At 40.5% G+C, this 27580-nt stretch overlaps 1 protein-coding gene across 9 annotated transcripts; it reads left to right on the forward strand.

Annotated features, from left to right (window-relative positions):
- Positions 1 to 832: 832 nt before the first annotated feature.
- Positions 833 to 27557, forward strand: LOC129582047 (ecdysone receptor-like). 9 transcript variants are annotated; one of them, XM_055473427.1, is made up of 11 exons: positions 833 to 1346; positions 1408 to 1820; positions 14322 to 14411; positions 14636 to 15066; positions 15662 to 15870; positions 24226 to 24411; positions 24560 to 24700; positions 25050 to 25381; positions 25611 to 25769; positions 25885 to 26104; positions 26232 to 27557. In XM_055473427.1, the coding sequence occupies exons 4-11, from the start codon at positions 14741 to 14743 to the stop codon at positions 26477 to 26479; spliced, it is 1821 nt and encodes a 606-aa protein (XP_055329402.1). In that variant the 5' UTR covers positions 833 to 1346; positions 1408 to 1820; positions 14322 to 14411; positions 14636 to 14740; the 3' UTR covers positions 26480 to 27557. The 9 variants fall into 9 exon arrangements, with proteins under 9 accessions (XP_055329402.1, XP_055329403.1, XP_055329407.1 ...); XM_055473428.1 differs by having other exon boundaries at positions 833 to 1820; XM_055473432.1 differs by lacking the exons at positions 833 to 1346; positions 1408 to 1820 and adding an exon at positions 7220 to 7241.
- The last annotated feature ends 23 nt before the right edge of the window (positions 27558 to 27580 follow it).

Below are 27580 nucleotides of genomic sequence, written 5' to 3' on the forward strand. Positions count from 1 at the left end.
TAGCGCATTTGTAGCTTATTGTTGAGGTAGTATTTTATGGAATCTATTACGCCAATTTGACTTCGATCCAGCGGTCGAGAACCAAGGGTATATCAAAGATTTGTATCCGATCGCTGCTGCGCACGCACTTGTCCGATTGTCTACGACTTTGCTGTGTGCTCTCCTCAAGCTAAAATTGCAGTTGGACTGCAGTGCCACTGAATCGACGTCAAGCCATCGAAGATCGATGACCATTTTTGACACGGTGCTCCGGGAAGCTTCGTTATCCAACATGGAAACATGGAGATGGGACAAGGTCCCGCTGCACGCGAACAAAACCGTGGGTACAAGAATTCTAAAAATATGTGTATTTTCTTGGTTTGGCTTCCTTATTGTAATTTGAATGGCACATTTTCCATCGCCTTTTTTTGGATTCTTTATTTTTTTGGCATGCAGTGAATGGTTAGCAACAGCTACTAGCCAGTAACCAGCCAGAAAATTAATTTGAAGATGTTTATGTTTTCCGCTTTTCGGGTCGTGTGTTTTAAATGGGGATAGCACGCGTCAAAACCATACCGTATTAATTATTATGACAGTTGATGTTCGAAATTCATAGCTATTAGTGATAAGAAGTAAAATTTTGCTTTTCGCGAAATCTACTGTCTTAACTGATTTTGTGGATACTTCTGTCTTTATGCGGCACATACTGTAGTATCATACTGTAGGCCTTATATATTAGGGGGATGAACTTATTTCAGATTATATTTCATCACTGCGGGATGCTCTGTTTTACTTGCAATTCAGCATCAGTATTCCGTTTCAGAACGATCTGAGAGCCGGTGCAGAAACAAACTGCTGTGAGGACAAAAAATCATCTTGGACAAGAACAGCGGTGCATTTGACCTAAGCGGTACGTGAAGGGCAACGAACATATTTTCCCGACGCTCAAACGTTGACCGTTTGCTTGTCTGTTCACAAGTCAGTTCCGGGGCGGGCACAGCCTCGTTCGTCAGCGGCTCTTGATCAATAATGCCGAATAGAGCCGTATCAATTGAAAAAGTGTTCCCTCTTATCGCACTGTGACAGCGTTCGGGAAGAGCGAAGAGACTAGCCGCGACAGCCTGTCGTCAGGGCCTGCACTGTTTATGCCCGGATGTATTGATGGAAATGTTCTTGGATGAAATTTGGCAAGGCTACAACCGGAAGAAGCCATATCACAATAATCCGCGATTAGATGGAAATTGTGCAGCGTAGACAATATTGTTCTGAGGGGTACTGTACTGTTGATCCATTGGCATCATCCAAAAACTGCAGACATTTGGCAAGGCTTTTAGTTTGGTTAAGCGCTGATTTGGCTCGATTGACTTGTACGATGCGTGTGTATGTTGGCTTGCCGCTGCACTATTCTTAGACCTTGAAATTTTGTAGTGCGGCAATATTCCCTCGGTTCACAACTTCGAGATCGATGTAGTATGACGCTCGGCTGCTGTTCGTCGTGCCCAATCACGAAGGCCTGCCGTTGGCTGCTCAGCTGTGTGTGTGGTGTGTGAGCTGCTCTGCCCAGGAAATACACGGTACCGACTATTCATCGTGCCAGTTTGTGGTGCTGGGTTCATCGGAAGAAAGTTCATTGCCTCCAGTCGATCGTTACAACACTCAGCGGTACAGACGAACTCTGTGAGCGTGTGTGCACGACGTGTATTTGTTCCCGACGTTTTCCCTGAAAACAGCTGCAGCATAGCCTGTATAGGACTCCAGAAACGACGTGCTTCCCCCTGTCTCTCTGTCTCCTCGCTCTCCAGACGCGAATTACCAGCCAGGCATTCTGGGTTAAGGTTACTGTAAGTACCGCATTATGATCTACTTAATTTGATAATACTTGTGTAATTTTCGATATGTGCACCTCATAAAAGTGTGTCGTTCACGTCGGTTTTTTATGGTATTAAACGAACGAATGGCATTTTTCGAATGGCAACGCAAACAATTCATTTCAGTAAACAAACTTTGTGTAGTATACTAGAAATATAACATAAATCGAGAGTGTTATTAGAATCTCATAATTTCTCTGCACGCAAGTAATGAAGTTGACGTAATCAATAATTAATTATAATGCAGTCTATAAGGTGTGGTAACGTTTTAACACGCTCTTACCTGGGTACATCGTAATTTTTGGCTATAATAGTCTGTCGATTTGCAATATCTAACCTAAAATCAACTGTCGGCAACACCTGGTGTGATTTTACAAATTGTTCTCTGTCATGCAATAATCGCTGATCTGCTATATAGCGCCTGTGCTATTATTAATATGCGAATTATCTATCGCTTGTGACGTTAAAAAAAGCACATTTGCCGTCGAGTATATCAGCTGTGATTTACAGTAATAAGTAATTATTGAAATATCATAATTAGACCAATTATAGTAAATATAAATACCATTGTATGATTTTTTCTATGTAAATATTGGTTGGTTTTTTGTCTAAAAACATGGAACTTATGCCTTAAATAGAACTCAGATCCTGTAGGCATCTTACTTTTCCAATTGAAAAATAAAGCCTACTGTAGTTGAACACAGCATTTAATGCACAAGACGACTTTGTGGTTTAACCGTAATACATTTTAGGGTGTTTTGTAATTTTATGGTGCTTTAAATTAATTGTGACATTTATCATATGACTGATTCTAACTAGACAGTTTCATCACAATATTATGTCATTTTCGATCCCGTTTGTTGCATTACGTGATTAATTTTCCAGTTTACTCTTTTGAGTCATTATATTTCTTTACAAACTTATCCTGTACTTCTGTGATAGTTATTTTGCATCACATTTGTTTCATTACTTACGTAAGGTGAACTTGACAACCCAAAACGTTCAGACAGTTAGACGCTAGACATTTTTTTCGTGCCGACGAGGAATGGTTTCGACATCGTTGGCCTGTGTGACAAATTCTGATGCGAGTGTGAGAGTCGGAGTGGGCTCCGTTAAATATTTTCCCTTGCGTGAGAGGACGATGTTGCTCTAAATTTAACAGACCTTCGTAATCGATAAAACGATAACCCGCGCCAAAACAAAAGACCTGTTACGTGAATAACCGATGTCGATCATGTGTGAAGGTCAGGTTATGTAAGGACAGAAGGCGTATTTGCGACTGCCTTCCTTTTTGCTTTACTCTTAGTGGCATTTTGCAGTTTTTGGCATTTTCTGTTGGATGCCTTCGGTAGGTTTTTTATCTTCATGTACGAGTACAGTGCCCGTATACAAAGCTCGTTCACTTGGTTCAGTGGTGTGATATTATAATTATTATTCAATCGTTACTGATAAGTTTAGTACTGATAAGTTTATTTTGGTGATTTTTGAAGATTTTTGTAGTCTTTCGGTTTGACTGTAAAAGTGCAACACGAAAGTAAGGGCGAAAGCATTTCGAAAAACGTAGTGCTTACCGTGTACAATATGTTGCCAATTGCCGCCAAACATGCCGCCACACTGTACCGCTGGATCATTTTGAATGTGATACTGTACTGAGTAAGCGTATACGAAGCTACTCCTGTGATTACGCTGCTATTCATGTAGGCAAATAAATGTTTTGTCTATGTTAAAGCATTATACAAATGGTAACTTAAATTGGATTTGAAGATTCTTCAACTTCTTGTAACCGGAGACAGGAATTTATTTGGCTTTTCCCGCCCAAAATAGATCCGTCAACATTGTTTTTGACGTCAATAAGTATTGCCGTTTATTGGTAATAGGTTGCACTTATAACTTGCGAAAACGAGAAGGGAAAACGGTTTTGCGCGAATGGAGATTTTTTCATATGTAAATGGATAAGTTGTAGATGACAGGGCACATGTTGTCTGCATTTGAGATTTACTGCTGCATAAGTGAATGGTTCCAGTTTTGGCTCATATATTTTTTCCATTTTCCAACGCTAGCATTGTTTGTCAGGTAAATGTTGTCATACAAGCATATTCTTCTTGTCTTTGACAGTTCACCTTCGTGAGATATTTGAGGAAATTTTGGCAAGCATCAGCATTATTTTAGCACAAGCATAATACTAATCACATTATGTTTGAAAAGTAGTCATTTCTTTCAAGGTGATTGAACCTGTTTGTTAACATTTACCGGCCGGTGCGCAGTGCTTGGGGCGATATTATTCAGAAGTTTTTCTGGAGTCTTCAGCAATCTGCTGGCTAAGTCAACAGTGAGCCAAGGATAAACGTTTACCTTATACTGTGTGCTATGGCAGTTCCGTTCGTACGTGCTGACTCCTAACTTTCACAACGCGAGCCAACGACATTTTGATGAATATGGTTTGATCGCGAACATAGGGTGAAAAGTTTCAACTGTACCTGCTGACTGTCAGGGTTGAGCTCCATCTCAACAAACATTAGTAATATGGAGAGCATTACAAGTGTTCTTGGAACTGCAGTTTTTCTGAATCAGCCCAATAGAATGCTAGGGCATGAACTTTAAAAAAGTGCACTCGTACTGCAAGTGTGTTCACACTAATGCAAAACCATAAAACCATTGTTGCAACCAAGTCTGCTCGTTATTATATATACTACAGCATAGAGATGGCAACGGCTGGCTTAATGGCTTATCGGCTGGCTGCGGCTGGCTAAAATAGCGAGCCGGCTCGAAAGTATCGGCTCACCTACCTGAGCCGGCTCTAACGGCTCGGCTCTGAGCGCGAGCTGGCTAAGCCGGCTCCGAGCCGGCTTAGCCGATAGTTTTTTAGCGCCGGAAAACACAAGTTCTTTTTCACTGAAAAGCACTTTTTCCTGTTCTCTTTTAAGCAAAAACTGTTTTTAATCAGTTTTTATTGGAAAAAAAGGTCTCCGAAACAAAAATTCAGAACTTTTTTGTAAGATCATCGACTTTTCAAGTCTCCAAATCGGCTTTGAACGGGCCAAAAGAGCTAAAATTGAACTTCCCAACACATTTTCGCGCACAATGCGCAAGCCGTTAGCCGACATCGGCTTACGGCTGGCTCGCGGCTGGCTGAGACTCCGAGCCGGCTCAATCGGCTCGGCTAGCATCGGCTACGGCTTCAATTTTGGGTCGAGCCGGCTCAGCCGAAGCCGGCTTAGCCGCGGCTCAAACGGCTTCGGCTGAGCCGTTGCCATCTCTACTACAGCATATCAAAGCAGCGATCAACCCGACATTAAATCGTTATCAGTCATTATAACCGCAACTTCATACGTTTTATAAGGTATCTGTAAACTGATCATCATGGATCTGGTGATCAGCCCTAAATATAACCAGGGCTTCCATATCCGATTCAGAAAATGCGCTCAGCCCGTTTTCGACCACTATCATACTTTCTCGCATTGTGCAACAGTAGCAAATCGCTATTAGCGCGTGGCTCGCCCATTTCTTAAATTGGGAACTATGCTCCAGTAGATACTAGTTACTATATAAGTACGTAATTTTGTAGGAAATATTATTAAACACCCGTGGTTTCTAGAATAATATTGATTATTGAGCATATTAGGGCACACAGTGTGCCTACTTATACAAGCACTGTACCCATTATGTTAAGTTTAATTTTTGTTGTAAGGTGTTTTTATTTTTATCTGTGTTTTAATCATGATAATATGCACATGATTATAACTTGTATTTATACACAGGGCACCCATTTATTCATTTTGCCTTATACAGATGCAGACTCGCGAATTCACAAGTCAGTTGCAGTCGAATATGATAGGGGTTTTTCATTTTTTTAATTCTGAGTGGTGTATGTGCTGCATGCATTGCCGGGATAATGCGCAGTCTGTGCGGTAGTACGCAGTTCCGGTCTGGTCGCATGCACAGATGCGTAGAAAGGAAAAGTTGTCAGGGCACCCACCTCTCAATAATATTAAATGCCTCCAGTACTATAGTGTGCTTAAAACAGAATTTCGATGAAAACAGGTTCAGAAAACTGCTTTTTGGACGCATGTTTCCGTGCGTCGATTGTGCCTTTCACCTTGGTTTTTTGGCACTGTCTTGGGTGTTTTAGTGCAGCTACTGCTGCATTCAGAACGGTAATGATCGGTCAACCGATACGAATAACATTATGGTTGGTTACGTAAAGATTTGGGTGCAAAGTCGACGAAAGGTCGATCGAAGCTTTTTAAAGGAAGCAGATAGTGAAGCTTTGAAGCATGCATTCGTATGTAGTTTGTACATACATAAGAACTGTATACGCCACACGGAAATGAATATCGCCGCAACTGAATTATCATGGCAGAACTTTATGGCGAAGAGCTTTTCGATGAAACAAAAGTGCTAATGCAAAACAGGAAGATCAGCAAACTTATCTGAAGAAAAACCCCGATAACGTGTACTGTACGGGTTGGTATGAGAAATAGTGAAAATTTATCGCGGAATATGTACGATTGTTTCTGTGTATCTCTCTTCCTTGTTATTCGTTAACAATCATATTATCGAGATATTAAAATGCAAATATGAAACTTACGGTCATATGGTTACGATTGCGAATACTCTGTGCCTTAAAGTATGTTCAGTGCTTTTGGGGTGCGTGCTGTATGTGCATTACCCTAGGTTTTAATGAGAAAATTCCTACGTGTCGTTACTTCTCGCACGTAAAAATTAAATCACACACCGTAACGAGCTGTATGGTAGTGAGTGCTGCAAGCGTAGTAGTGAGATTTAGGTTCGATAAATATTACGCTCTGACCATGTGGCTTGTTGCTTTGAAAGTTTTTTGGCAAGCTCTGCAAAAAATTCATTGTCTTTGGTGCGGCGTCGACGTTGACCTTGAAAACTAATTCTCTAAACGTAGGGTAGGCTGGTTACTTTTTATCTTACCGGCACATTACGTGGCGGCGTGCTCTGTCACCATTTTCGTTTTGTGTATGAATTAGCATAATGGTGTGAGTTATCAGTGGATAAAATCAATTAAATAACGCATAGGTAGATTTTGAAATAAATCACTTTGATACGCAGATCCAGGTGGAGCATCGGTGCAGTTCTATAAATAAGGTGTTGTGTTGGGACTATTCGATATCACTATCATTGGTAATTTTCGCGTTAACTAGTAGTATTGTAGTTATTCATATACAATAATTCGTTACTCCAGTGTAAAAAAAAATCAAAACTAACGCAAAATTACCGTTTCAATAGGTTTGTGCTTTTGAATCTGATTAAGTAAGCCATTTGGCCCATTCAGTATTTACTCGCGAATTAGGTTGTACCTTTTCCTTGTCACAACCGTTTTTAATTTTTGTGGTCATCTTGACTCTGGAAACAAAGTCTCCACAGGTGCGTGAATTATTAATTGTATTAATATTATGAGAGTTATTATTTAACACTTACTGTAGCTGAGTGTAGCAGTTGTCTGTCGGAAATATGGATTAAAGTTATCGGACGGCATTTTTGTCGGCCGTTGCCCGTAGCTTGATTCAACACGGTTTCTCTATCTTTACGTAACAGTAGAACGACCTGTGAACTTGACTGCGTTCAATGGATACTACGGCGTTTGTTGTGCTAAATTATGATAACTGCAGCCACGAATCAATCGATGCAGTATGTGTATTGTCTCGTAGAGAACCTGATAAGCGGCGCTGTTAAATTGAGGAAAACAGATTCTAATTTCGTTATAGGTAGTGAATGTAATGTTTAATATTCATATTTAGTAAAAACTTCGCACCAAACCGTGAAAGGTTTTGTCAGGAGGTGTGTTCAATTTTTTTTTGTTGCGCAATTTTCTGGTTTCGATAAAGTTGTGTTCTGCAATCTGCATTTGTAAAGTTTAAAGAGAACCACCCTGATATTACCATTTTATAATTTTTATCAGCCGTATTAGCCTTAATTGCTGTTTCGTTTATAGCAGAATAAAGACTTTTGTTGCAGTTAATAGAAAATCACATGCTGCGTTGCTGTACTTCTATCAAATTACGCATTTTATGCTTGTTGTGCTTTTTTATATCTTCGTGCATCCTGCTTTTATAATGGATCTGTAATGAAAAAGCGAAAACATGACATTATAGGTGCGGATGTTTAATACAATATAATTGATGAGGGCCGTGCATGACGTCGGTGTAGTTAATCTCGATGGCATAATCGGCAGCGAATCCCAGAGAAACACCGCCGGTCGCATCCCCTATCAGATGTTACCTAATATTTTACCTCGAAAGCGAGAATCTGATTCCCCAAGGCTCTAGGCGTACTAATGCTGAACATTCGGTGCACATGACGTCTCGACGTAGACGATGTGGGCTCGCTGATAAGGCCTTACGGAAGCGGAAAGGTTATGTCATGGGAAAAGGATTAGAGGCTCTTCTTTCCATTGATTATTGCTGGTTACATTGGGTGAACAGGTCTATAGTAGCCGGGAACTGTATCAAATCATTATAATTCACAGTCGACCTTCTCAGATGAATTATCTAACTCTTACGGCGTCTCTGTGGCGTTTATATTATGTAACTGGCTTTTTGTGTTACATAATTTTGCACGAAGAAAGGAAGATTCACGTGGAGGGCTTGTAATGAAATGCGTGACCTTGAAACGACCGCAACCAGCCACGGTTATTCGATTCCTGAATGGGATCAAGCTTCCGCGTGCCGGTACAGATACGCTGCGTAAGGCAGTTATAGGCTGCGGCGGAAATTCCTGTTTGCGGGGATCGTGATGTAATCATCATGTAATAATGTTTATGGATCAGGCTTCCGTTGTCAGGGTATTGACATTTTGCTTTAATCAAGCCATTATGGTCTGTTTGGTAGAGCCTTTGTGATGCGCTACGCCCTTCATAGGTGGTTGTGCGCATGATGACCTTTTAGGTCTCCGCGTTAAGCTAATTGTATCAATTGAATAATTACCTTTGCATCCATATGACTTGCAGATGATGCGTGTTGAATAACGGTAGCTGGTTTTGATTTAGGAATTAATGGATAGAAAACTAACCATTTTCATACTGCGTTACAAGAGTTGCACGAAGAAATTAACAAACGTATAAAATACAATTTAGAATTATTTTGGTGCTTTTGAATGAAAAAAATCAAGAGTCAGAAAAGATAATTAAAAAAATCAAGAGTCAGATATAATTTAAGCAACTAATGTGTATAAATTTATTTTGGAATTCCTGCTTACCCGAGTAAAACGGCTTGTAGGAAAAACATTAGTTTAACGTGTACCGCTAGGTGAACGGATGTGTCTCAGTTTTGGCCCTTAGCTAACGTTTTCTTTGCAAGTTGTTTTACTCGTAATTACGCGTTAGCACATCTTGCACTATGACTATTTATTAATGATTTTCACATTTAATTTATTAATGCGTCGGCCCCCTTAACCTTTTAACAGTGTTTCGCAAAATTTCTGAAAGTTGTAAAGTGTTTTCCTTTTTTGCTCCTGCGAGAACGTTTCACTCCAAGATTTGTTGCATTCCATATATAGCACTAAGTTTTTACATTATTAGGCTAATGTTTTTATAACTTCGGAGCCGACTGGCAGCTGATAACACTACATGCTTGCTACTGCATTTATATTTAACTGCTTTTAATGTCCGACACGGCAATTTAGTGCGCGTACGATTATTTGCCGAATTGTGGATGTCGTTCGCGGCAGCTGGTTTGTGTTGGCGGCCAGCATATTACATAACCGAGACGAGTTCGGAGAAGTGTTTGAATGGTTCGTGGAATCGGCAATATTGAGCCATGTCTCATTATGTTGCCGTTTCCAGTGCACGTCCATATGTTTTTCGGGATGTATAGCATGTTCGCATCTTATGTTAAATTAAATATCACAATACTGGAAGGCTTTTAATGCAAAGCGCTACCGGTAGATATCTCCCTTAACCACTGGCTGTTGTGGTTCTGCTTGTTTTGTTTACTTGCCGGAGTTTCTTGTAGCAATAAATGTTTTTTTTTATCGGGATCAATGATCAAGGGACTGCAAATTTGCAAGAACTTCACATATAAAGATAATGCAATTTGCTTTTGCAATATCGACATGTGGACGACCGGAGTGGTCACAATCAGCGATCGATACGAGCTAGCAAAAGCGCTATACGTAACCGAACGTACCAGTATGTTTGTGAAAAACTTTTATTTTCCAGTTGAATTGAAAATTCTCACAGCTGAATCTCCGGGAAACGAGGTGCAAACCATATGCAGCATATTCTGCACCAGTACATACAGTCTATTGGTCGAAAGTGGATTGAGGCCACGTTTGGTCAGCTTTGCTCTAATGCCCTCGTGACTCTCTGGCTTGTTTGCAATGAAATAGCCATTGAACAGACCCCGTTGTACTGTATGCCGTCCATGTGAGAATGCAATGCCGTTCAGCTTCTTTGATCTGTACTTGGTCCAGGGCGCTGTTTCAGTGTAGTACGATTTGAAATCGCCATTGAATTAACGCCAGCCACAGATCTAGACAGACAGAGAGAGACCGGCAGTGAGTCAGCTACTCCAGCGCAGAAATAGCTAGCGTACAGTATTCATGTATTGGCCGAATTTGATAGCATTGATAGCAAGCGCGCAGTGCACCCACAGCGAGGGTTGGCGCAACAGAGATCCGATTCAGCGTTTAACACTGCAGCACCAAAGTGTTTTGCGAGCTCCTTGAACAGGTGTAAATAGACGGGTTTAACAAATTTTTATGGCTTGGATATCTGGATGGTATCTAATGATTCTTCCGGTTACCGCATCGTTAGGATTTGCATGATTGCGAAAGCGGTCTGAGTTTGGTAAGTTGTCCGTACATTTTCCCCGTAGCAATACATCGATGCTGTTTGCTTGCGTATCCTGTCGTCAGTCGGACTGTGTGTGCGCGATAAAGTGGTAGGGCGAGTGTGTTTGTTGTCCAGACATGCGCGGCACGATATCGTCACTGTAGGTCAGCGACTTTGGCCGATTATAATCCTGGCTGATCGGTGCACACTTCCGGTTGAATCGATACAGAATGCTCCTTGAGCAATTTCCCACTGCATTAAGTCGATCAAATGAGCGCTTCCTTTTTTCCAGCAGCATGTTTGTGTGACCGATCTGGCACACGATGCAATGGCATCGCAGAAAGAGATAGATCATTGAAGTAGCTTCAACCTTGACCGAAATTTTGTCTCGATTGATGTAAAGAAACGGTTCTTCGATCAGAGTATGTAAGTACCCGTTTGTTTGATCGTTCGATCGATATCGTTGATAGGTGTTGTTTTCAACGAGTTTTTCTTTTGAAAGTACAGCGTTTAATGATTAAATTTTTGCGTTGTTTAAAGAAATGATCTTGGCTGAATTTTTACATGAATATCAGTAGACATGATGATCAGTAAAGCAATCTAAAATTAAGATGCCGTAAATTCATAAATGGTGTCTCGGATACGTAAGTACGGAAATAATGGTGGTCACTAGTCACGTTCAGTTTCATCAATAATTGTGTAAGTGCGACTAATTTTCTGAATTTTGTCTGGCTTTAAACGATGTAAGTTTGTGATTGTATTGTTTTTATCAAATTTTCGGCATTGAAAAATTATTCACAAAATTAAAGTTGGATTTTAAACGAGATAAGTTTATAATATTGAGCCTATCGAGTGCTTTGCGTCTGGACTTTTCAGAGTGTCAACAGTCTGATTTGAATCCGTTCGTTGATCTTGAATCGAGTAGGCGCAGATCGCGTGCCTGGTTGGCAAAAATCCATACGTGTAGTTTTTCCAAATCCTTTATCAGTATGACTGGATCAGCTATGCAGTAGCCACATCTTCCGGTATTATCGCCGGCAGCTGGGCGCGATACGGCGCGCATGATAATTCGCTGTTTGTTGACCCGATTCTTCTCTCCCAGACTTGTTTTTACGGGAGCCGATTACTACCGCGGTTGTAACCGCGCGTACGTTGTCCTCTTTTTTATGATGAAGAGCATGATTAGAGAAATTTGTAATAATTCCCTTTACATTACTGTACTGCATCGCTTACTTTTTGATCAGTCGCACAGATTAAACCCGCGTCGTAATATGAGTATGTGCAGAGTACAGTGGCTTGATGGGGTTCCGCATTGTTAATACGCTGCATTCATTGTGCAGCGGTGTGCTTCTGGCTGGCTGCGTCGGAACTCCGTGTTGTTTTTGACCGGTCTGGAACTTTTTGGCAGTGAACGTGAAGATTCATACATTTTTTACGCGTTCCATGCGAAGGAATTCATTGTGTGTGAACTGGTTGAAAGACACTGATGTCTGTTTCCAGTGAATAATAAGCAGTCGGTGCAGGTATTGCACTGTACTGGTGCTCCTTTACGGTTTACAGTCAGCGACTTGATGGCTGGTACCGGTTTTATAATGTACGGTACATTGTGAAAATGTAATCAAACTTCGTGGCGGTGATCAAACTTCGCGCGATCAAGTGTGTCCAACACACGTGAGCTGCATTCCGTATTAGGTTTTGGAAAGTTGGATGTGTTGCAGTGGGCAATAGGCAGTTTGCGCTGCTGAGTGGTTTTACCGGTTTCCGTTCAGACTTTCCGCATAGTTACTAGATGGACGTGTGTGTGTGGTGTATTTCAGCACGGCGATTGCAGTTCTGTTTGCTCTTCTTTAGATGAAAGTGGTGCTCTTTGAAACTGCATAGGTAAGATAATTTTCGGTCGAAATGCGCCGGAAGTCTGGATGTGAGCTACTTATTTTTGCAATGGGAGAAATCGTTGAAGTGTAGTATGTGTTTGGCCTAAAATTCGGAAGATTTAAGAAAGCTGGGATTTTTTGCTGGCATTGTCTGGTCCTCACGTCATGTATGGCGAATACGGATTTACTATTTTGAAAAGACATTTTAGGAAAAGGAAGAAGAATTTAAAGAGTATTTTTTTGCGATTCTCGACTCGTTATCAAAATTTTTATTTTAATTAGTGTTTAACCGTTATGAACATAGGTTTCTCTCGTATTGAAATATTGAAGTAAGACGTATTACAACAGTAGAGTATTTATACTTTCTTTATGGCAGGCGTAAAAGAGTTTCCTTCTTAGCAAGTTTTTTAATCTAGTCTCAATGGAGCTGGTCAACTGTTGCCTGTGGAAAAATTCAGTTGCCTTTTTTTCTTTTTTTCGTTAGCCTATCTATGTATAGCTTTGTGCAGGATTGGCCACGTCGAACAGTACGCTTCGGCTGCATTAATTGTTGGGTATGTCCTTGAAAACTGCCAACCAACCGATTTCAGGATGGAGCGGAACGAGTTCTTTAGTAGAAATCGTATACGCGCAGCTGACAAAGTGAAAGGGTTGTTTTCAGTTGCTGTAGGGCACGGCTGATGTTACGAGCAGAAAGGTTGTAAATTATGATGGTTTGCTATAATTTTTACGTAAATTCTGCTCAAGTTTTAGAATATTCGTAATGTTCGTAAATTTTTGTGAAAGTAAAATTAATCTTTTTGACATCTCGCAGTATTTGTTCATGCGGTTTAGAAATGAGAATCCACCGCGATTTTTTAACATGTGTGATACTGCATCTTGTTTGCAGAGCTTACGATTGTAACATTAACAATGCCTAGCGGTTCATAATATTTAATTATATTTAGATTTAATTTATTAGCATTAGGTTGGTAATGCGGAAAAAGCTTCAGTGCACGGCCTGTTACTGCATAGAGAAAAAGTACATAAGTATTTTGAAAACGAAAAATTATTGCCCTTGCAACGTACTGTTGTAACCGTACTGTTCTGACCAGGATTATGTCACCGTGACTTGGGGTAAACGTTTTTGCTCGTCGTCCTATTTATCGGTTCTTCACATTGGTGTTTGTACTGCGGTCGAATAGTGTGGCGCGGTTCACAGGCAGACAACATAGGAAGTGATTAATGCTTTTTTCTTGATCTGCCTGATAAACATTTTGTTTGGTATGGCTGTTCAGCTCGTGCTGCTTGATTTCATTTCCTGTTGGGAAGAAGTCGAATGTGCAAGGTGGTAAATGCAAATTTTAATTGTTACCGAATCGATTTGCATGTGGTGTGGTAGATGTTGTTATACCTACTGAGTAAGTACAGTGTAGTTGTTTTCTTATTGTTGGATATTATAGTAAATTATACGGGTGTTTATATCGTTGAACCCTCATAACATTACATGTTATTAACGTTAGTGTGACTAACTGTTAACTTCCAAGAAAATGTTAAGCCCTATTGAAAAGTAGCAAGATTTCCAGGTCAAGGTTGACGCGACTGTCTGGTGAGATATCAGTTGGCATTTCTTGTGCGGAAGAATTTAACCGATTATCAGTCAGTCGCTATCAGTTAGGCTGTGTTTGTTTTTGCCAGTTTGGAATATTAGCGATTGTTTGAAGTGTGTTCCGTGTGTGCGTTAGTTACGTGTGGCATCGATATCGAATGTTGCAGCATTTTCTGATAGCTTATCGTTCATGACATTGTACGTTATTGCAGGACTGGACAATAGACAATTCCCGTCCAATGCTACAACGCTTGTGAAGCATTTCCTTCGACGGACACAGAAATTACAATACGGTGACTTTGGTAAGCAAGAAATTACGACAGAAGTTACATTATTAAATCTTCGTTTTGCTGAAGTTTTGTAGACATTGTTAATACGCTTGTCGTATTAGGTGTATACTGTATAGATGTGAGCTTGTTGGTTTCCGGTTTCGTCATTTGTCTAATGATTATAACAATTGTAAGACTCTAAGTAAGAATTTTTATTATAGCTTTTCGAGTCAGTTTTGTTTTTTCGCTGTTATTAGATCAAACAAAAACGGCTGCCCTGTGGATAAGTTTGGCCCTTGTCACCGTCGGCCACTACCGTCGTTCCCGGAAGTGCTAGCTTCTGGGATAGATTGGGATTTTCTATGGCTGCAAAACGAAAGCGTGACATAATCAGTTCTTCCTTTTTGGTCTCTTCGACAACTGAATTAGGAAGTGAGCATCCAGCCGACTTGTCTTTTCTGCGTCACCATACCTCTGCTCCGCTGAATCTGTCCAAAATGAATGGTGAACATCATAAAGAGCATCCGGTTCTCTCGCCGACGGCACTCATTGCTGAACGCTATCAGAAGTTGACCATCAAGTCTCCCTCTACGATGTGCATCCAAGAGGAGGATGAAAAAGTTATGCCCAGTCCGGCCAGCATAAAACGTCCGAAATCGGAGTCGGATAACTGGTCCGACTGCGGAAGGTAACTTATCGTAAATTTCTTTTCAGAATGGATTTTTTGAAAATTAACTTTATAGCAGAACTTATGTCGCTATTTCGGTAAAGTGTCAATTTGGCCACAAGCTGCGACTTGTGCGGAATCACATCATACGGTGATCGTTTTGATTTTGTAAAAATAATTGTATTGTAGTTGCGCTGATATACGAAACGTTTAACCGTACTTAGGCATATAATTGGGTTACGGACATTTTGGTTTTTGTTAATATTTTCGCGTTTTACTTTTTTCATGATTTCCTTTGAATAACAGTGTAGATCCGTAATGCAATTGGAAATGCCAATACAGAGCTTGGGTTTTTTCTTTTGAACGCCTGAATACTTCGGTGCACGCAGTTTAATTCATTTGTTTAATTCGTTTGTGAGCTCTTATAGGTGATTGATTAATTATGAGGTTTTATGAGTTTTGTGCCCTGTACTTTCATGTACTTATTTTATTAGATTATAGTTGAAAAATTTGCAGTGACATCCATCGCAGAGTTTAAAGTAAAACCAAAATCTTGTTCATATTTTGGCTAGTTAATTTTTTAATACGATTTAATTCAATTTTCATCTTTTTGTAGTCCTTTGTCCAGTTCAACTAGTCTGAAGGATCCCCTCTCTCCGGCCACACCCTTGAATGTTGCACACATCATTAGTCAACTGCACATGCCGGTGGTCAGACCAAAGACCAGTCCGCCGCCCAATGTGCCTACGAGGCCTCCCGCTGCCCCTGCAGTAGCTGCCACCGTGGTGCCACAACAACCACCGACTACTAAACCCATTATAACTGGTAAGTTTACTTGTAATGTTAAGGCAGGAAAACTGAAAATTCCTAAAGTAGGCTCCGTTTCATGAATAGTTTTTTCTTTTGCAGCTTACATGTGAAGAATTTTTAGTTGCGACTGCTTTACTGGTTAACAATAGATTTGGAACTTACGTACGTACTATTAGCGCAACTTTCAGCTTAAACGATCCGGTTTAAAGTCTGCTTAAAATGTTCCTGGTGGGCATACCGATATTTGTGTGATTTGGTTTTTATATCTACATAAGCCGCTAAATTGCTTTTCTTTTAATGGGTGGTAGGAAGTACGAACTGAATTGAGTAGTATCGATCGGCATGCAAACAAAATCACAGGAATCTGACACCATGAAACATTACGAACAAAAATAGATTGATTGGAAGGTGTAAACTTTCAAAATATATTATTTCAATGTCTTTTGTGCAACAGTTATAACGTCTTTATTTTGTTGTTGGAAATACGACATCAGGATACCAGAAAGTAAACAGAACATGTTGCGCCGATCAGTTTTCTGTGCTTCTGTACACTATTCCATCCGTCGAAGATGCTATGGCCGTTAATTACTTTCTTCTTGTCGATCTTTACGGCTAATGAGACAGCTTTTTCTTATCATACGGTGAGCGCGATATTTTAATGACCACGATCGTTATATGCCAATTATTCTGCGGCTTTACTTTGATGGCGACGGTTTAGGAGGTGAACACATGTCATCATTAAGGCCAGAAAAGGTGTGTCCAGACACTGAAGTCTGGATCATGGAGTTGGTTTAAATACATGCTCAAGTTTCGATACTGCGCGTGCACATTTCTGACACAAACCATAAGACTTTTGTCAGTGGTTTTATTATGAAGCCTGCTGCAGCAACTTTGAAATGCAATTTTTATGTATTTTGTTGTTCTTCTTGGAATCGTGGGATAACAGCCATAAACCTGGTCAGGCCACGATAACACCAAAGCAATCCGTACTACAATTGAAAGCGCACTTTATTAATTATGTACACTGGATTGATTACTTCAGTACGTAGAAGCGTACAGTATACTGGTAGTAATCATTACGACGGTCAAGCCGGATGTCATCAGTTGCAATGGTCGGAAAAGAAGAACAAGTACCTGATATCTATATTCATGGTTTAGTAGTGTTGGGTGATGAGAATGGGATGCACTGAGTCTATACCTACAGCTGGTTATTGCTTGCTTACGCGGACATATACCATTGCCTTTATCAAACTAAGTTACTGGAAGATTAATGAATTTCGCATAACTTTCGCTTGCTGCTGCTATTATAATAGCCTGTGGCTATTATAATAGCCGTGGCCATGGTTTACGTAAATAGATAAAAACACTGGTTTCCATGAAATTTTAGGATTTTCCTTCGATAGTATACGCACATTTCGGGGACATATTGTTTTGTCCTTTTTAGCGCTTTTTAGAAATGAATATTCGCTGTAAATAAACTGTGTTTTGCAACAGAAAGGTTTTTAAACTGTTGGTTTCAGCAGAATGCTGATGCAGTATTACAGGCAGAAAGTTGTTCTTTTGGGCGTTTTCTTGTGGGAACTCTAATAGTGGCACGTTATGCTTTAAAAGAATTTTGCTGCCTTTGTTCCCGAGAGGGATCCCGTATTGACGCTTTTCTCATAGCACTTCCAAATGGAAAGGAAATCGCAAATCGAACACGTGACTTATCTACGCGTATCATATGAGACAATTATGGGCTCTAATCAAAAGCTCCTGTGTACAATTTGGTTGCGTTACCGCCTTGAGTATTGAATTCTTAGCAATACGGTATCACTAACCTGGTGAACCTGACCGATAAACCCTGAACTGCGTTGCTAGGGAACCAGCCCGTAATGTGTTGTGTCATGGGTTGCCGGCGGAAAAGAAAAACAAAACGGGTGTATTTCATTGAGAGGGGGATATTTATATTACTTCTTTGAAGTTCTTTCATCCATTAATGAGGATGGATTTTAATTTAGTGTACGAGAACTGAAAATAGTGGTGGGTGTTTTTGATTAGAGATGTTCCCTGAAAAGTGTGATAGATTATGCAGCATTTCCTCATGAAATGATATCCTTTTCCGGTGGATTACGGGGGACGCGTGAATCCAAATATAAAAGCTTTACGAGAGAACTTGGCTTTCAGTTTAGAAAATACGTATGGTCATTCTGTGGACTACGTGGCACAGTTCTCGAAGTGAAATCTGCTTCAGCCTTCAAGTCACCACGAGTTCATTGCGTGAATGGTTTTGACTGGCGCTGTTAAATCGTTAAAATTTGCCAGAACTGGTTGGGTTAGTTTTTTCCCTTTGCTGATGATAGAAGATTGGCCGGCAACGGTGTCTCTTAGTGATGGCATTTGTCCTGGGTGATAAAAATATCGTTTGCGAATTTTTTAAGCCAGGTGTATATACAAGGTAGAATTAATGCTGAGAGGCCGAAGAAAGTGTCCTGTCGCCTACGGACAGATAAAAACATTCACTTATCGGACGTTGCGGTGCGGTTTGTCTATTCTCTCTTTCTTTCATAGACGTTCTTAACGAAGCGATACGATTCGTCATCGCTCTTTTAATTTCTGCATTTTCTCCCCCTGCATAACGGTGTTTTATCGACTCTCAGCTAATAGGCTGCTGCTACGCATGTGCTCGGTTTATTAGCGGAAAGAAGCTGCCTTCTGCTGCATGTTGAAATAATTTGGGGACAGCCAGTGTTTCTTTTCCTGGAGGCTGGCGGCGTGGCGTGTTTGCTCTCAATCTCCCTAGACTGAAGAAATTTGTCTGGCCCGATCAGTTGCTAATTTCTTTGTCTTTTACCTTGGAGCATATTCTATGACCATCCTAGTTTCTTTTGGGGAAATGTGAGGACACCGTTCAGTTAAGGTTATAAGCGAAAGATTATTTGAGTTGCATTTAGGAATGCGTCAAGTGCTAACGTTGGAATCTTTGGACAACTAACACCGTGTCCAGTGTGTACATTGGTTCGAAAGCTTTAGATACTTAATGATTTTTATGAAACCATTACCATGCTGGAGCCATTACGAAATATCAAGGAGTCTTTCTCAAATCCCAGTTCACCTGATTATGTTATGTACACGGATCACTATGTATTCGGTATGTCAGTCATTTTTTGTCTGATTCACTCCTTGGTTTTACGATTTAGACATTCGTATTGGTATTATAGAGGAATTTTATAGTTTATATAAAGTATATATAATCCGTTAACTTGATGCGATATTATATTATATCTTATGTCATAAAGATATGGCGCTCTTAATATAGACGTTTGCGATACTCATCAATAATGACAGTAAGCATCGCAAACACTAACATCGAGTACCAGTTATTATTATCTGTATATGAAGAATCAGTTACGTAGCGAATCCAGTGATAATTTTATGTCATTTTTGTAGGTGAAAATCACGTTTAAACATACTTAATCTAATTGTTAGTAGAGTAGAATGATTTTGTAAAGTATTGCAGAGTAGTAATTACAAATATTGCTAGCGCTAGTCTGCCAAATGGGATTTAATTCTGTACAGGTGGCAGTGGCACGAGATGCCTTGAATTTCTTTTCATTTCATTTAACCAGTGATGTCTTTTGTCATATACTGTACTGTTGTTGCAATCCATATGCTTTGTGCTGAGAGATTCTTTTGCTTCTCTCTCACCTGCTCTGTTGTTTCTTGTTTGATGAGATAGTCGTGCTGTGTGTGAGATTATCATCCGGGAAACCCTTCCAACCGGTATATCTGTATGATGAGGACTTTGCCCTTAACATTTCGTAGTTATTTCTCGTTTTATTAATCGGTCTCCTAGAATGTGCGCCGACCAGCTTTCTATATTTTATCACTGGTTTCTTTAGCGCAGAAAGCGGTTTTATGTTTTACTGTAGTACCGGTAAGATCCTGTTTTACCGGTACGATTGTTTAATTGTACAAAATATTGCTTTAGGGACAAGATGCTTATACTTGATAATTGACTAAATGCAATCGAGTTATATTTTTCTGTTTACTGCAACATCTCTTGTTAACAATGTATTACTTCCGAATTAGTCATCCATGTTATCGAAGTCGCAAAGTTAACAAAGGTTGCGCATAAATTACACACTTAATAATTAGTATTTATGCATTCCCTGAAATTTTCGCCTATTCGATTTTTGTATACATAATATCCTGTTAAAAAACAACTGAGTAGAGAAACGTACTGTACTCGTACTCAAAGAGCATGATGTACAGTAAAAATTAATTTTACTACAGTAATGGGTAATCAACTATAGTAGTGAAACTTAGAAGTACTGTATTAACATAAAAAATCTGTGCGAATTCAAATTATTATTATTATAGTTTCGAAAAGTTTTTTTTTGTAATTGTTGTGTTTGGGTTTTTAGACACTAATTGTTATACGCTACGGGAGAATTAAATAACATGATACGTATACTTGTCAGCAGTCAGCTGGTGCTGAACATGGTTATATTGACCGGTGGTCTGTCGTTTGGTGAATCGGAATGACTACTTCACATCGTAGTAAGTACAGTTTTTTACCGATTTTTATTTGCTTTACCGAAATGAAGTTATTGCGTCATGGTGCACCATTCAGCTGGTGGCCAGTGTGTTCTTGTCAGACCACAATGAGCATGTACGGTTTACATTGGGGAGATGTAGATAACAGTGCAGGTGGATCGTACGTGAAGAGGTCCTATTCGTCGAACCCGTGTAGAGCGCAATATCTCTGCTGACCAACACACGCACACCGTAAAATGATAAATGTGATGTAATGCACGTAACAGTCTGACATTCAAATCACAGATTGCTGCTGTGTGTGGCAGTTTTGTTTTAGCAGCTGTGCTGTAGCAGTGTGCGTGTGTGCCGCTGATAGGATCAGGAAAACAATTTCATTTTGTCCAAACCAAACCTTCTATTTCTGGTCTGACAGTGTACCGCTTACAACTGCAGCCTGTTGCTGCTAGCCGTGTTTTCTTCCCATCATTCGTCTGGCCGGCATCTGGTACCTATTAAAAAACTCCGGCATATCGTTGGTCTTTGGGGTGGGAGAGACACCGTCCTGATTGCATTTTATTTGTAAACATCTAAATTCCGGCTGAAAGTTGGATCATCCACGCGGTGTTCCGTCATCGGCGGTGGGGCACATGCCGAATTATCACCACCATGCGCTGCCCCACCACCATGGCGCTCCCCATCACGGGCCCGCGCCTCCGAATGTACCGGGGGCCGGGAAAATGATGGACTATGGGGCGTACATGGGAGCAGACTGTTTAGTGGCACCACCGGGACCCCCGGTGCCGCCGATGCACGCGGCCCACAATTATGGACCGGGTCCACCGCCGCCGCCCGTGCCCCACGCCCACCCACCCCCGTATACCGATATGCACATTAAACATGAACCCATGGAGCATGTGTTTTGGGATTACGATCCTCATGGGGAAGGTACAATCACTTGTAACACATCCGTTTCCCGTATTTGCGCAGATTTTTATTTCGATTTTATGATGTTTTGTTGTGATATCTTTGAAATTATTAAACCGTAAAGGGTATTTACGTTTGACGTTGGAAAGATGTCAATAGGAATTTTGGTAGTGGACGGTGTTGAAGGAACAAAGAGGTGAAGTTTACTGCAAGAAAGGAAGTTTGCGGCGTTTGTTGTGTGAATAAGTTTACTACGTAGGTTATGATTTTGGTCCTTGGTCTTCGAGGTGTCATCTTTTGTAAGAAATTTCGAACGTTCTTTATGCCCGGCGCTGCTGATAGTGCGTAGAGAGCTCTGGCAGTGGCAGCTGATAGCGTTTCCTTAACACTGGTATGTATCGTTTTCAACAAATGTATCAGACGTCGTAGCAGCCACGAACGCGATAATAGTCCAAGGTTCACGTTCAACATTTGTGGAGGTATGTTTATCGTAGTTGCTGGTAAATAGTGCGCTTCTAAAATAATTACTTAGGTACAATTTCCAGATTAAAGTGAACCGAAATAATATCTTGAACAAATAAGAAAAAGAAAATTTATTTATAAGTGGTCAATGTTTATGCTGTTTGTTAAAAGTTTTCGTTGGTAACACTCAACAATTTTCACAAAAAAAAACAGTTTAATACGGAATGCTATTTTTATTTTACAAAGTGTTGTAAGCAGCCTTTGGTTCTTGGAAAATTTTCGCTTTTGTGCATGTGAAATCTTCGAGAGAAAGACAATACAGGTAGTAAACAGTTGGTGGAAATTATGAATCATTATCATAAACTAGCCGTAAACGCCTGTGTAGATTCTAGGCGCATCTTATGTTTTTTACCAGTGGCCGGGAAACGTTGTGGGCAACTGGTTGGCCGTTATAGCACCGTGCGGGAGAACTGGTTCGCTCGTGGATCGTGCTGCGGTGTTAGAGATTGGGTGGAGTTGGTTGGTCAAATGTATTAGCGCGTATAGAGAGTGTGAGAGATGTCGTCGAAGAGGCAGCATGGCGCAGTCGAAGTGGTTCTTTGGGTCTTTGACCGATACTAATCAACCTCACCCCTAAACGACCTTGAAAACGGTGACGATGAGCCGGTTTGGACGGTATATTGGCGCGCTGGGTTTATTATTCACACCGGTTTCTTGTTCGTTGTTTGAAGCTCCGTAATCCGGTCCGGTTCAAATATGTGGTTACCAGTCGCATGGCAGTAGTGCGCAGTAGCGGCTGTTATTTTTATGGGTATTGTTTCATGGCTCACAAAGGGAATCTGTTGACAATTTTACAGTGGGTAAACAACGATAAAAATGCCCGATTTCGTGGTACGAGTTTGGCCAGATGCCTTAAATTATATATATTAAAATTTTTTATTAAGTACTGTCTGTTATGACTGCTGTCCATTGATAATATTATTTCGTTGTTCGACAGTGTGTGGTCCTGATATTCGTGTATTTTTTTAATAGAGTCAGGCATTTGTGACTTTTTTTCGGTGAAAAATGAGAAACTGTAAAATGGTTGTGGTTGTTGTATGAGCTGTTGTTTCACTTTCATATTCGGTGGCTTTTCTTTTACGATTGGGGTAAACAGTACTTACTGACAAAGGGGCTGATTCCTGTAGTGCACGCAAACGATTGGCACGAAGTTAACGACAGTTTTAAAATCCTCATTTTTATTCTGGACGGGACTGGACGTGCTTTTTACCATTCAGGCAAATGGTGTATTAACCAGAAAAACTGGAATAGTTAGATGCATATAGGTCACTGGTCGGACAATATTTGCAGTGTTTACTGTAGAACGGTATCTAACAAGTTGGATATGTTCGAGAACATGCGCGATCTGTTCATTAATTTGCCCGATTGTCTTTTATTTGACGGTAGCAGTGATTGTTGACTGTAAACTTTCAGTGGGTCAGTCACCGGAAGGATCTGTGACGGTGCTTATGTAATCGGTACTTATCGTGCCCTACTGCTGCAGACTCACACATTTGTGTTCTGCGTATCGGCTTTGACGTAGTGTGGTCAGTTTGCATTGATTGTGAAAAACTTTGCTATGAAAGTTCATGTCGGTCTTTTTAAAATTTTGCGGAAATATTGTAACAACGTTATCGCTAATATACATTAATAGTTAGGGCTTGCATAAAAACTCTGATGCATCGGTTAAGTTAAACCAATGTTTTAGAACACTTGCTACGTTTCTAAAATTTTGCGTTCTTCCAAGAAGCCGGCAAGCTAAATCGCCTGCATCGACACTAGCGATAACTATCTCAAATACGCACTGTACGTACAATCTGCAGACACAGCGATAGCTGATGATTGTCGTTAATCCATTAAATGAAAAGTACTTACTTCGAAGTATCGAAAGTTATCGACTACGCCAGACGGTTGACTGGCGAAGTTTTTAACCGGTACTCACACTTTCATACAGCTGAGAGGTTGACGTGTCATTGGTATGCGCAGTCACAGTGAGACACTTTCTGATTATTAATTTTCTTGAACGTGCAAGCTCCACATACCTAATTTTGGATATCTTATATTTGTATTAATACACCCACGAATTGATGGATTTAATGGATAAATTTCCATCTTTTCATCATTTATCTTTTTGGGGTTATCCCTACGATGATTTATCGCGTATGTTTTGTATCTAACAAGGGAATATTTGATTTATTTTTTTTTACTTTCCATAGCGAACCGAATGCCTTACCTTCTTATTTGTAGTTTAGTAGGTTTCAGATTTTGTAATAGCGCCTGCTTTAACGCAGATTAAGCTGGTAGCTGGTCTTTACGATATTCGTTATTTTTTGGGAAGCTCTATAACTTATCACTTTTGGTGAGCTCCATTGTATTGTTCATTTTTATGTTGTTCTGATGGATTAATTATTTATGGGTTTGTTGCAGGTCGGGATGAGGTGTCATCCAGTGGATTGAACGGCTACAATAGTCCGGACAGCGGTATCGGCGGGGACCTGCGTAAGAAACGACCTCCATATCCTCGGGCCCAGCAGCAGGAGGAACTGTGTCTGGTGTGCGGCGACCGGGCTTCCGGTTATCATTATAATGCCCTGACGTGTGAAGGCTGCAAAGGTAAACAGTCTGCGAGTGTTCTAAATGTAAATTTCCACGAGAAGGACAGAGATTATCATCATGTAAAACGCCAGGGGTGGTGTTTAAGAAAATATCTGTCTGGCTGATAAGATTGTGTTGGAAAGTGACAGGAGTTTTTTTCTACTAGGCTTCTTTCGAAGGAGCATCACAAAAAATGCCGTATATCAGTGCAAATACGGAGGAAGTTGCGATATCGATATGTACATGCGCCGCAAATGTCAGGAATGCCGACTGCGCAAATGTCTTACGATTGGCATGCGGCCAGAATGTAAGTGTGGCAGATATTGTGGGAAAAGTGTACTGATGCAGTGCGTGGAATATCATCAAGACTTTCGACCGCAGAATTGTATCGTTTTGGTTTGATTCTTATCAGTTTTGAGTGCGTATGTAGAATACTGCGAAATCTGGGTGGATTTTTATGGCTGCCAACGTTTGTATCAAAACTGCATGTTATGTACTTTTTGTGGAGCTGTTACACAGTACTTCCTTTGTGGCACACTTTTTCGCTCGGTTATAATTATTATGGTAGAAATTCAGTATTTCGATTCCTTTATTAAATTTTGTGACTGTTGCTGTAGCTTAACGGAATTATCGTTTATTGGTTTTCGAATTTGTAGGCGTGGTACCGGAAACGCAGTGCAAAGCCAAGCGGGAATCGAAACAGCAGCAGCAACAGCAGCAGAAGGATAAAGCTGGTAATGGTCCAGCTCTGGCTAATGGTGGCAACACTTCGGCGGTGGTACCGGCCCCGCCGCATCCCACGGCTGTTGCCAAAGAACCCATTTCACCTAAGTCATTCAGTCCCAACTCTTCGGCCAGCCCGGCATCCGTGACACCTTTTGTTGAATTAACCGTGCTGACACAAGAGCAGCTGGACCTGATCCAGCGCCTCGTGCTGTACCAGGAGCAGTTTGAGCTACCCAGTGAGGATGATTTCCGCAGCATCACGGTATGACTGTTGTAAAAATTCGTTTGGAATGCACCTGAACATTGCGTCTTTATCAAGAAATCTGTTACTTCAGTCACTAGTCAGTTTATACTTTATGGTGCTTTTTCGTGAAAATTGTTTATTTTATATTTTACGTTAAAATGAGCATGTTTGTCGTTTACTTTTTTTAGTGGTAAGTTTAGTTTTATGTTCAGTTAGATACCGTTTTAATCGCTTTTTTCTGTTGTAGCCGTTATCCATATCTGGCAGCCCAGATGATGATTGCGCCAATCGATTCCAGCATGTTGCCGAGATCACGATCCTCACCGTCAAATTGATTGTTGAATTTGCGAAAAGTTTGCCAGGTTTCGAGACTTTAACCCGTGATGACCAGATAGCGCTTTTGAAGGTCAGTCACATATCCTTTAAACTTTGTTATGCGGCAAGAGAGCGAGTGTATTACGATGTACTCGTATATTGTAAAAAGATTGACAGATACTTTATACATTACGTAATTTTATTAGGCATGTGCCTGCGAGTTGATGATGCTCCGCTGTTCACGCCGGTATGACACCGGAACTGATTCCATTGTTTTTGCAAACAATGTTCCCTTTACTCGTGAGAACTACAAAGGCGCTGGTTTGCACAATGGGGATGGATTGTACAATTTTTGCAAATCCATGTGCTCTATGCGAGTGGATAATGCAGAGTATGCCATTTTGGCTGCTATCGTCATTTTTTCGGGTACGTCGTCTGTAGTTTTTCTTATTGGTTAAGCATGTCATTATCTGACGGAAAAACGCTTTAGTTGTTTTGTTTGTGGAAAAATTTTTTTTGGCGTGCCTTTCTTCACAAAATTGTTGAATTGCAGAGCGTCCAATGCTAAAAGAGACTGCAAAAGTTGAAAAGATTCAGGAAATGTATTTGTTTGCTCTCCGTGGATATTTGGATACACATCGCCCGAGTAAAAGTGGCTCGATTTTTGCTCGGCTGTTGATGCGTCTTACCGAACTGCGCACATTAGGCCACGAATGGACGGAATTGTTATTCAATCTGCGCCTGCAAAAGCGTCGTCTGCCGCCGCTTCTGTCAGAAATCTGGGACTTCGATTGTCAGTGAGAAAAAAGGCTGTTATAGGAGTGCTCCTCTTGCAGTTTGAAACTGGAAAGTGTCAGTCATCGCCGAATATTGTTCCGATAAGAAAAATGGCAAACTGCAAGATGAATCTCGATTAACCGGTGATTTGCTCGCTACTGTGGATTGATGTTATTGTGCGTAATTCTTCTGGTGGAGCTTGGGGATGTTTACTCACAGACATGGGAATTTGTGGCCTTTCCTTTTTCCTCTTATTATTCTGCTCGTTGGCGGATACAGATGCGCGTTCGTTTTTGGTTCTACGTCTTGGTTTTTTATTGGATTTATCGTGTAGCTTGTTTGTTGATGCTTTGACGACCGAATTCCGGCGGACAGCTCGAGGGAACGGTTGGACGGAGCGACTGTAGTTATTTTGTAGTGATCTTAGCGTTTTCATCTTGTTTTTTCTTGCATTGATTCTCGCCGCTGCTGCCTGCCTCGCCTAGTTGCGCTACCGCCGATCTTAATTACCGTTCTGCTTTCCTAATTGACTTTTTGCTTCCGCATTTCTCATTCAACGAAAACCGTTCTTTTTTGTAGTCGTACATATTTTGTTGACAAAAAATTCCTAGCATCTGTCGCTAATTCTTAATATATTTTAATTGCTTTTAGTATGGATTTTATTAACGTTTTAACGGTTTTAGTACAGACTATAATGATGTGTTTTTATCCTTTCTAACCCCCCGTTTTTGTGGATGGCAGCACTCATAGATAAGCCAGATTTTTTATGATGCATACTCGTTTGGGGATTGATGATTTCGCTGTAGTGTTGCTCGTCCGTTTGTACAGAGGAATTATTTTATGTGTATTTTCATGTCTTGCATTTTTTCATGCTGTTAATGTCATCAATTTTATCCACTTTTATCTGTCTGTGGAAGTCTAATACAGAAATTGCTGCTTAACCAGGAAGCGGATTTTTTCCTCTGTCAGTATTTGGATGGATTTACATGAATTAAGCCTCATTTAATTGGAATTTGAGGGACGGTCTATGTTTTCGTATCATGGTTTTAGCGAATTCTATTTCCTGGTTATGGTTTGACATTAAAATATTGCAAAAACAATACGACTTGGTTTTTTTGCATTTAT

Source organism: Paramacrobiotus metropolitanus, unplaced genomic scaffold, assembly GCF_019649055.1.
Source record: "Paramacrobiotus metropolitanus isolate TYO unplaced genomic scaffold, Prichtersi_v1.0 Parri_scaffold0000006, whole genome shotgun sequence".
NCBI classification, from domain to species: domain Eukaryota; kingdom Metazoa; phylum Tardigrada; class Eutardigrada; order Parachela; family Macrobiotidae; genus Paramacrobiotus; species Paramacrobiotus metropolitanus.

What these genes read in the sequence shown, in the direction of transcription:
- LOC129582047 (XM_055473428.1), top strand. Translation starts at nt 14,741, where the DNA reads ATGGCTGCAAAACGAAAGCGTGACATAATCAGTTCTTCCTTTTTGGTC. An exon ending in GATTGGCATGCGGCCAGAAT is followed by an intron (nt 24,701 to 25,049) that starts GTAAGTGTGGCA and finishes TCGAATTTGTAG; the next exon opens with GCGTGGTACCGGAAACGCAG. An exon ending in ATGATTTCCGCAGCATCACG is followed by an intron (nt 25,382 to 25,610) that starts GTATGACTGTTG and finishes TTTCTGTTGTAG; the next exon opens with CCGTTATCCATATCTGGCAG.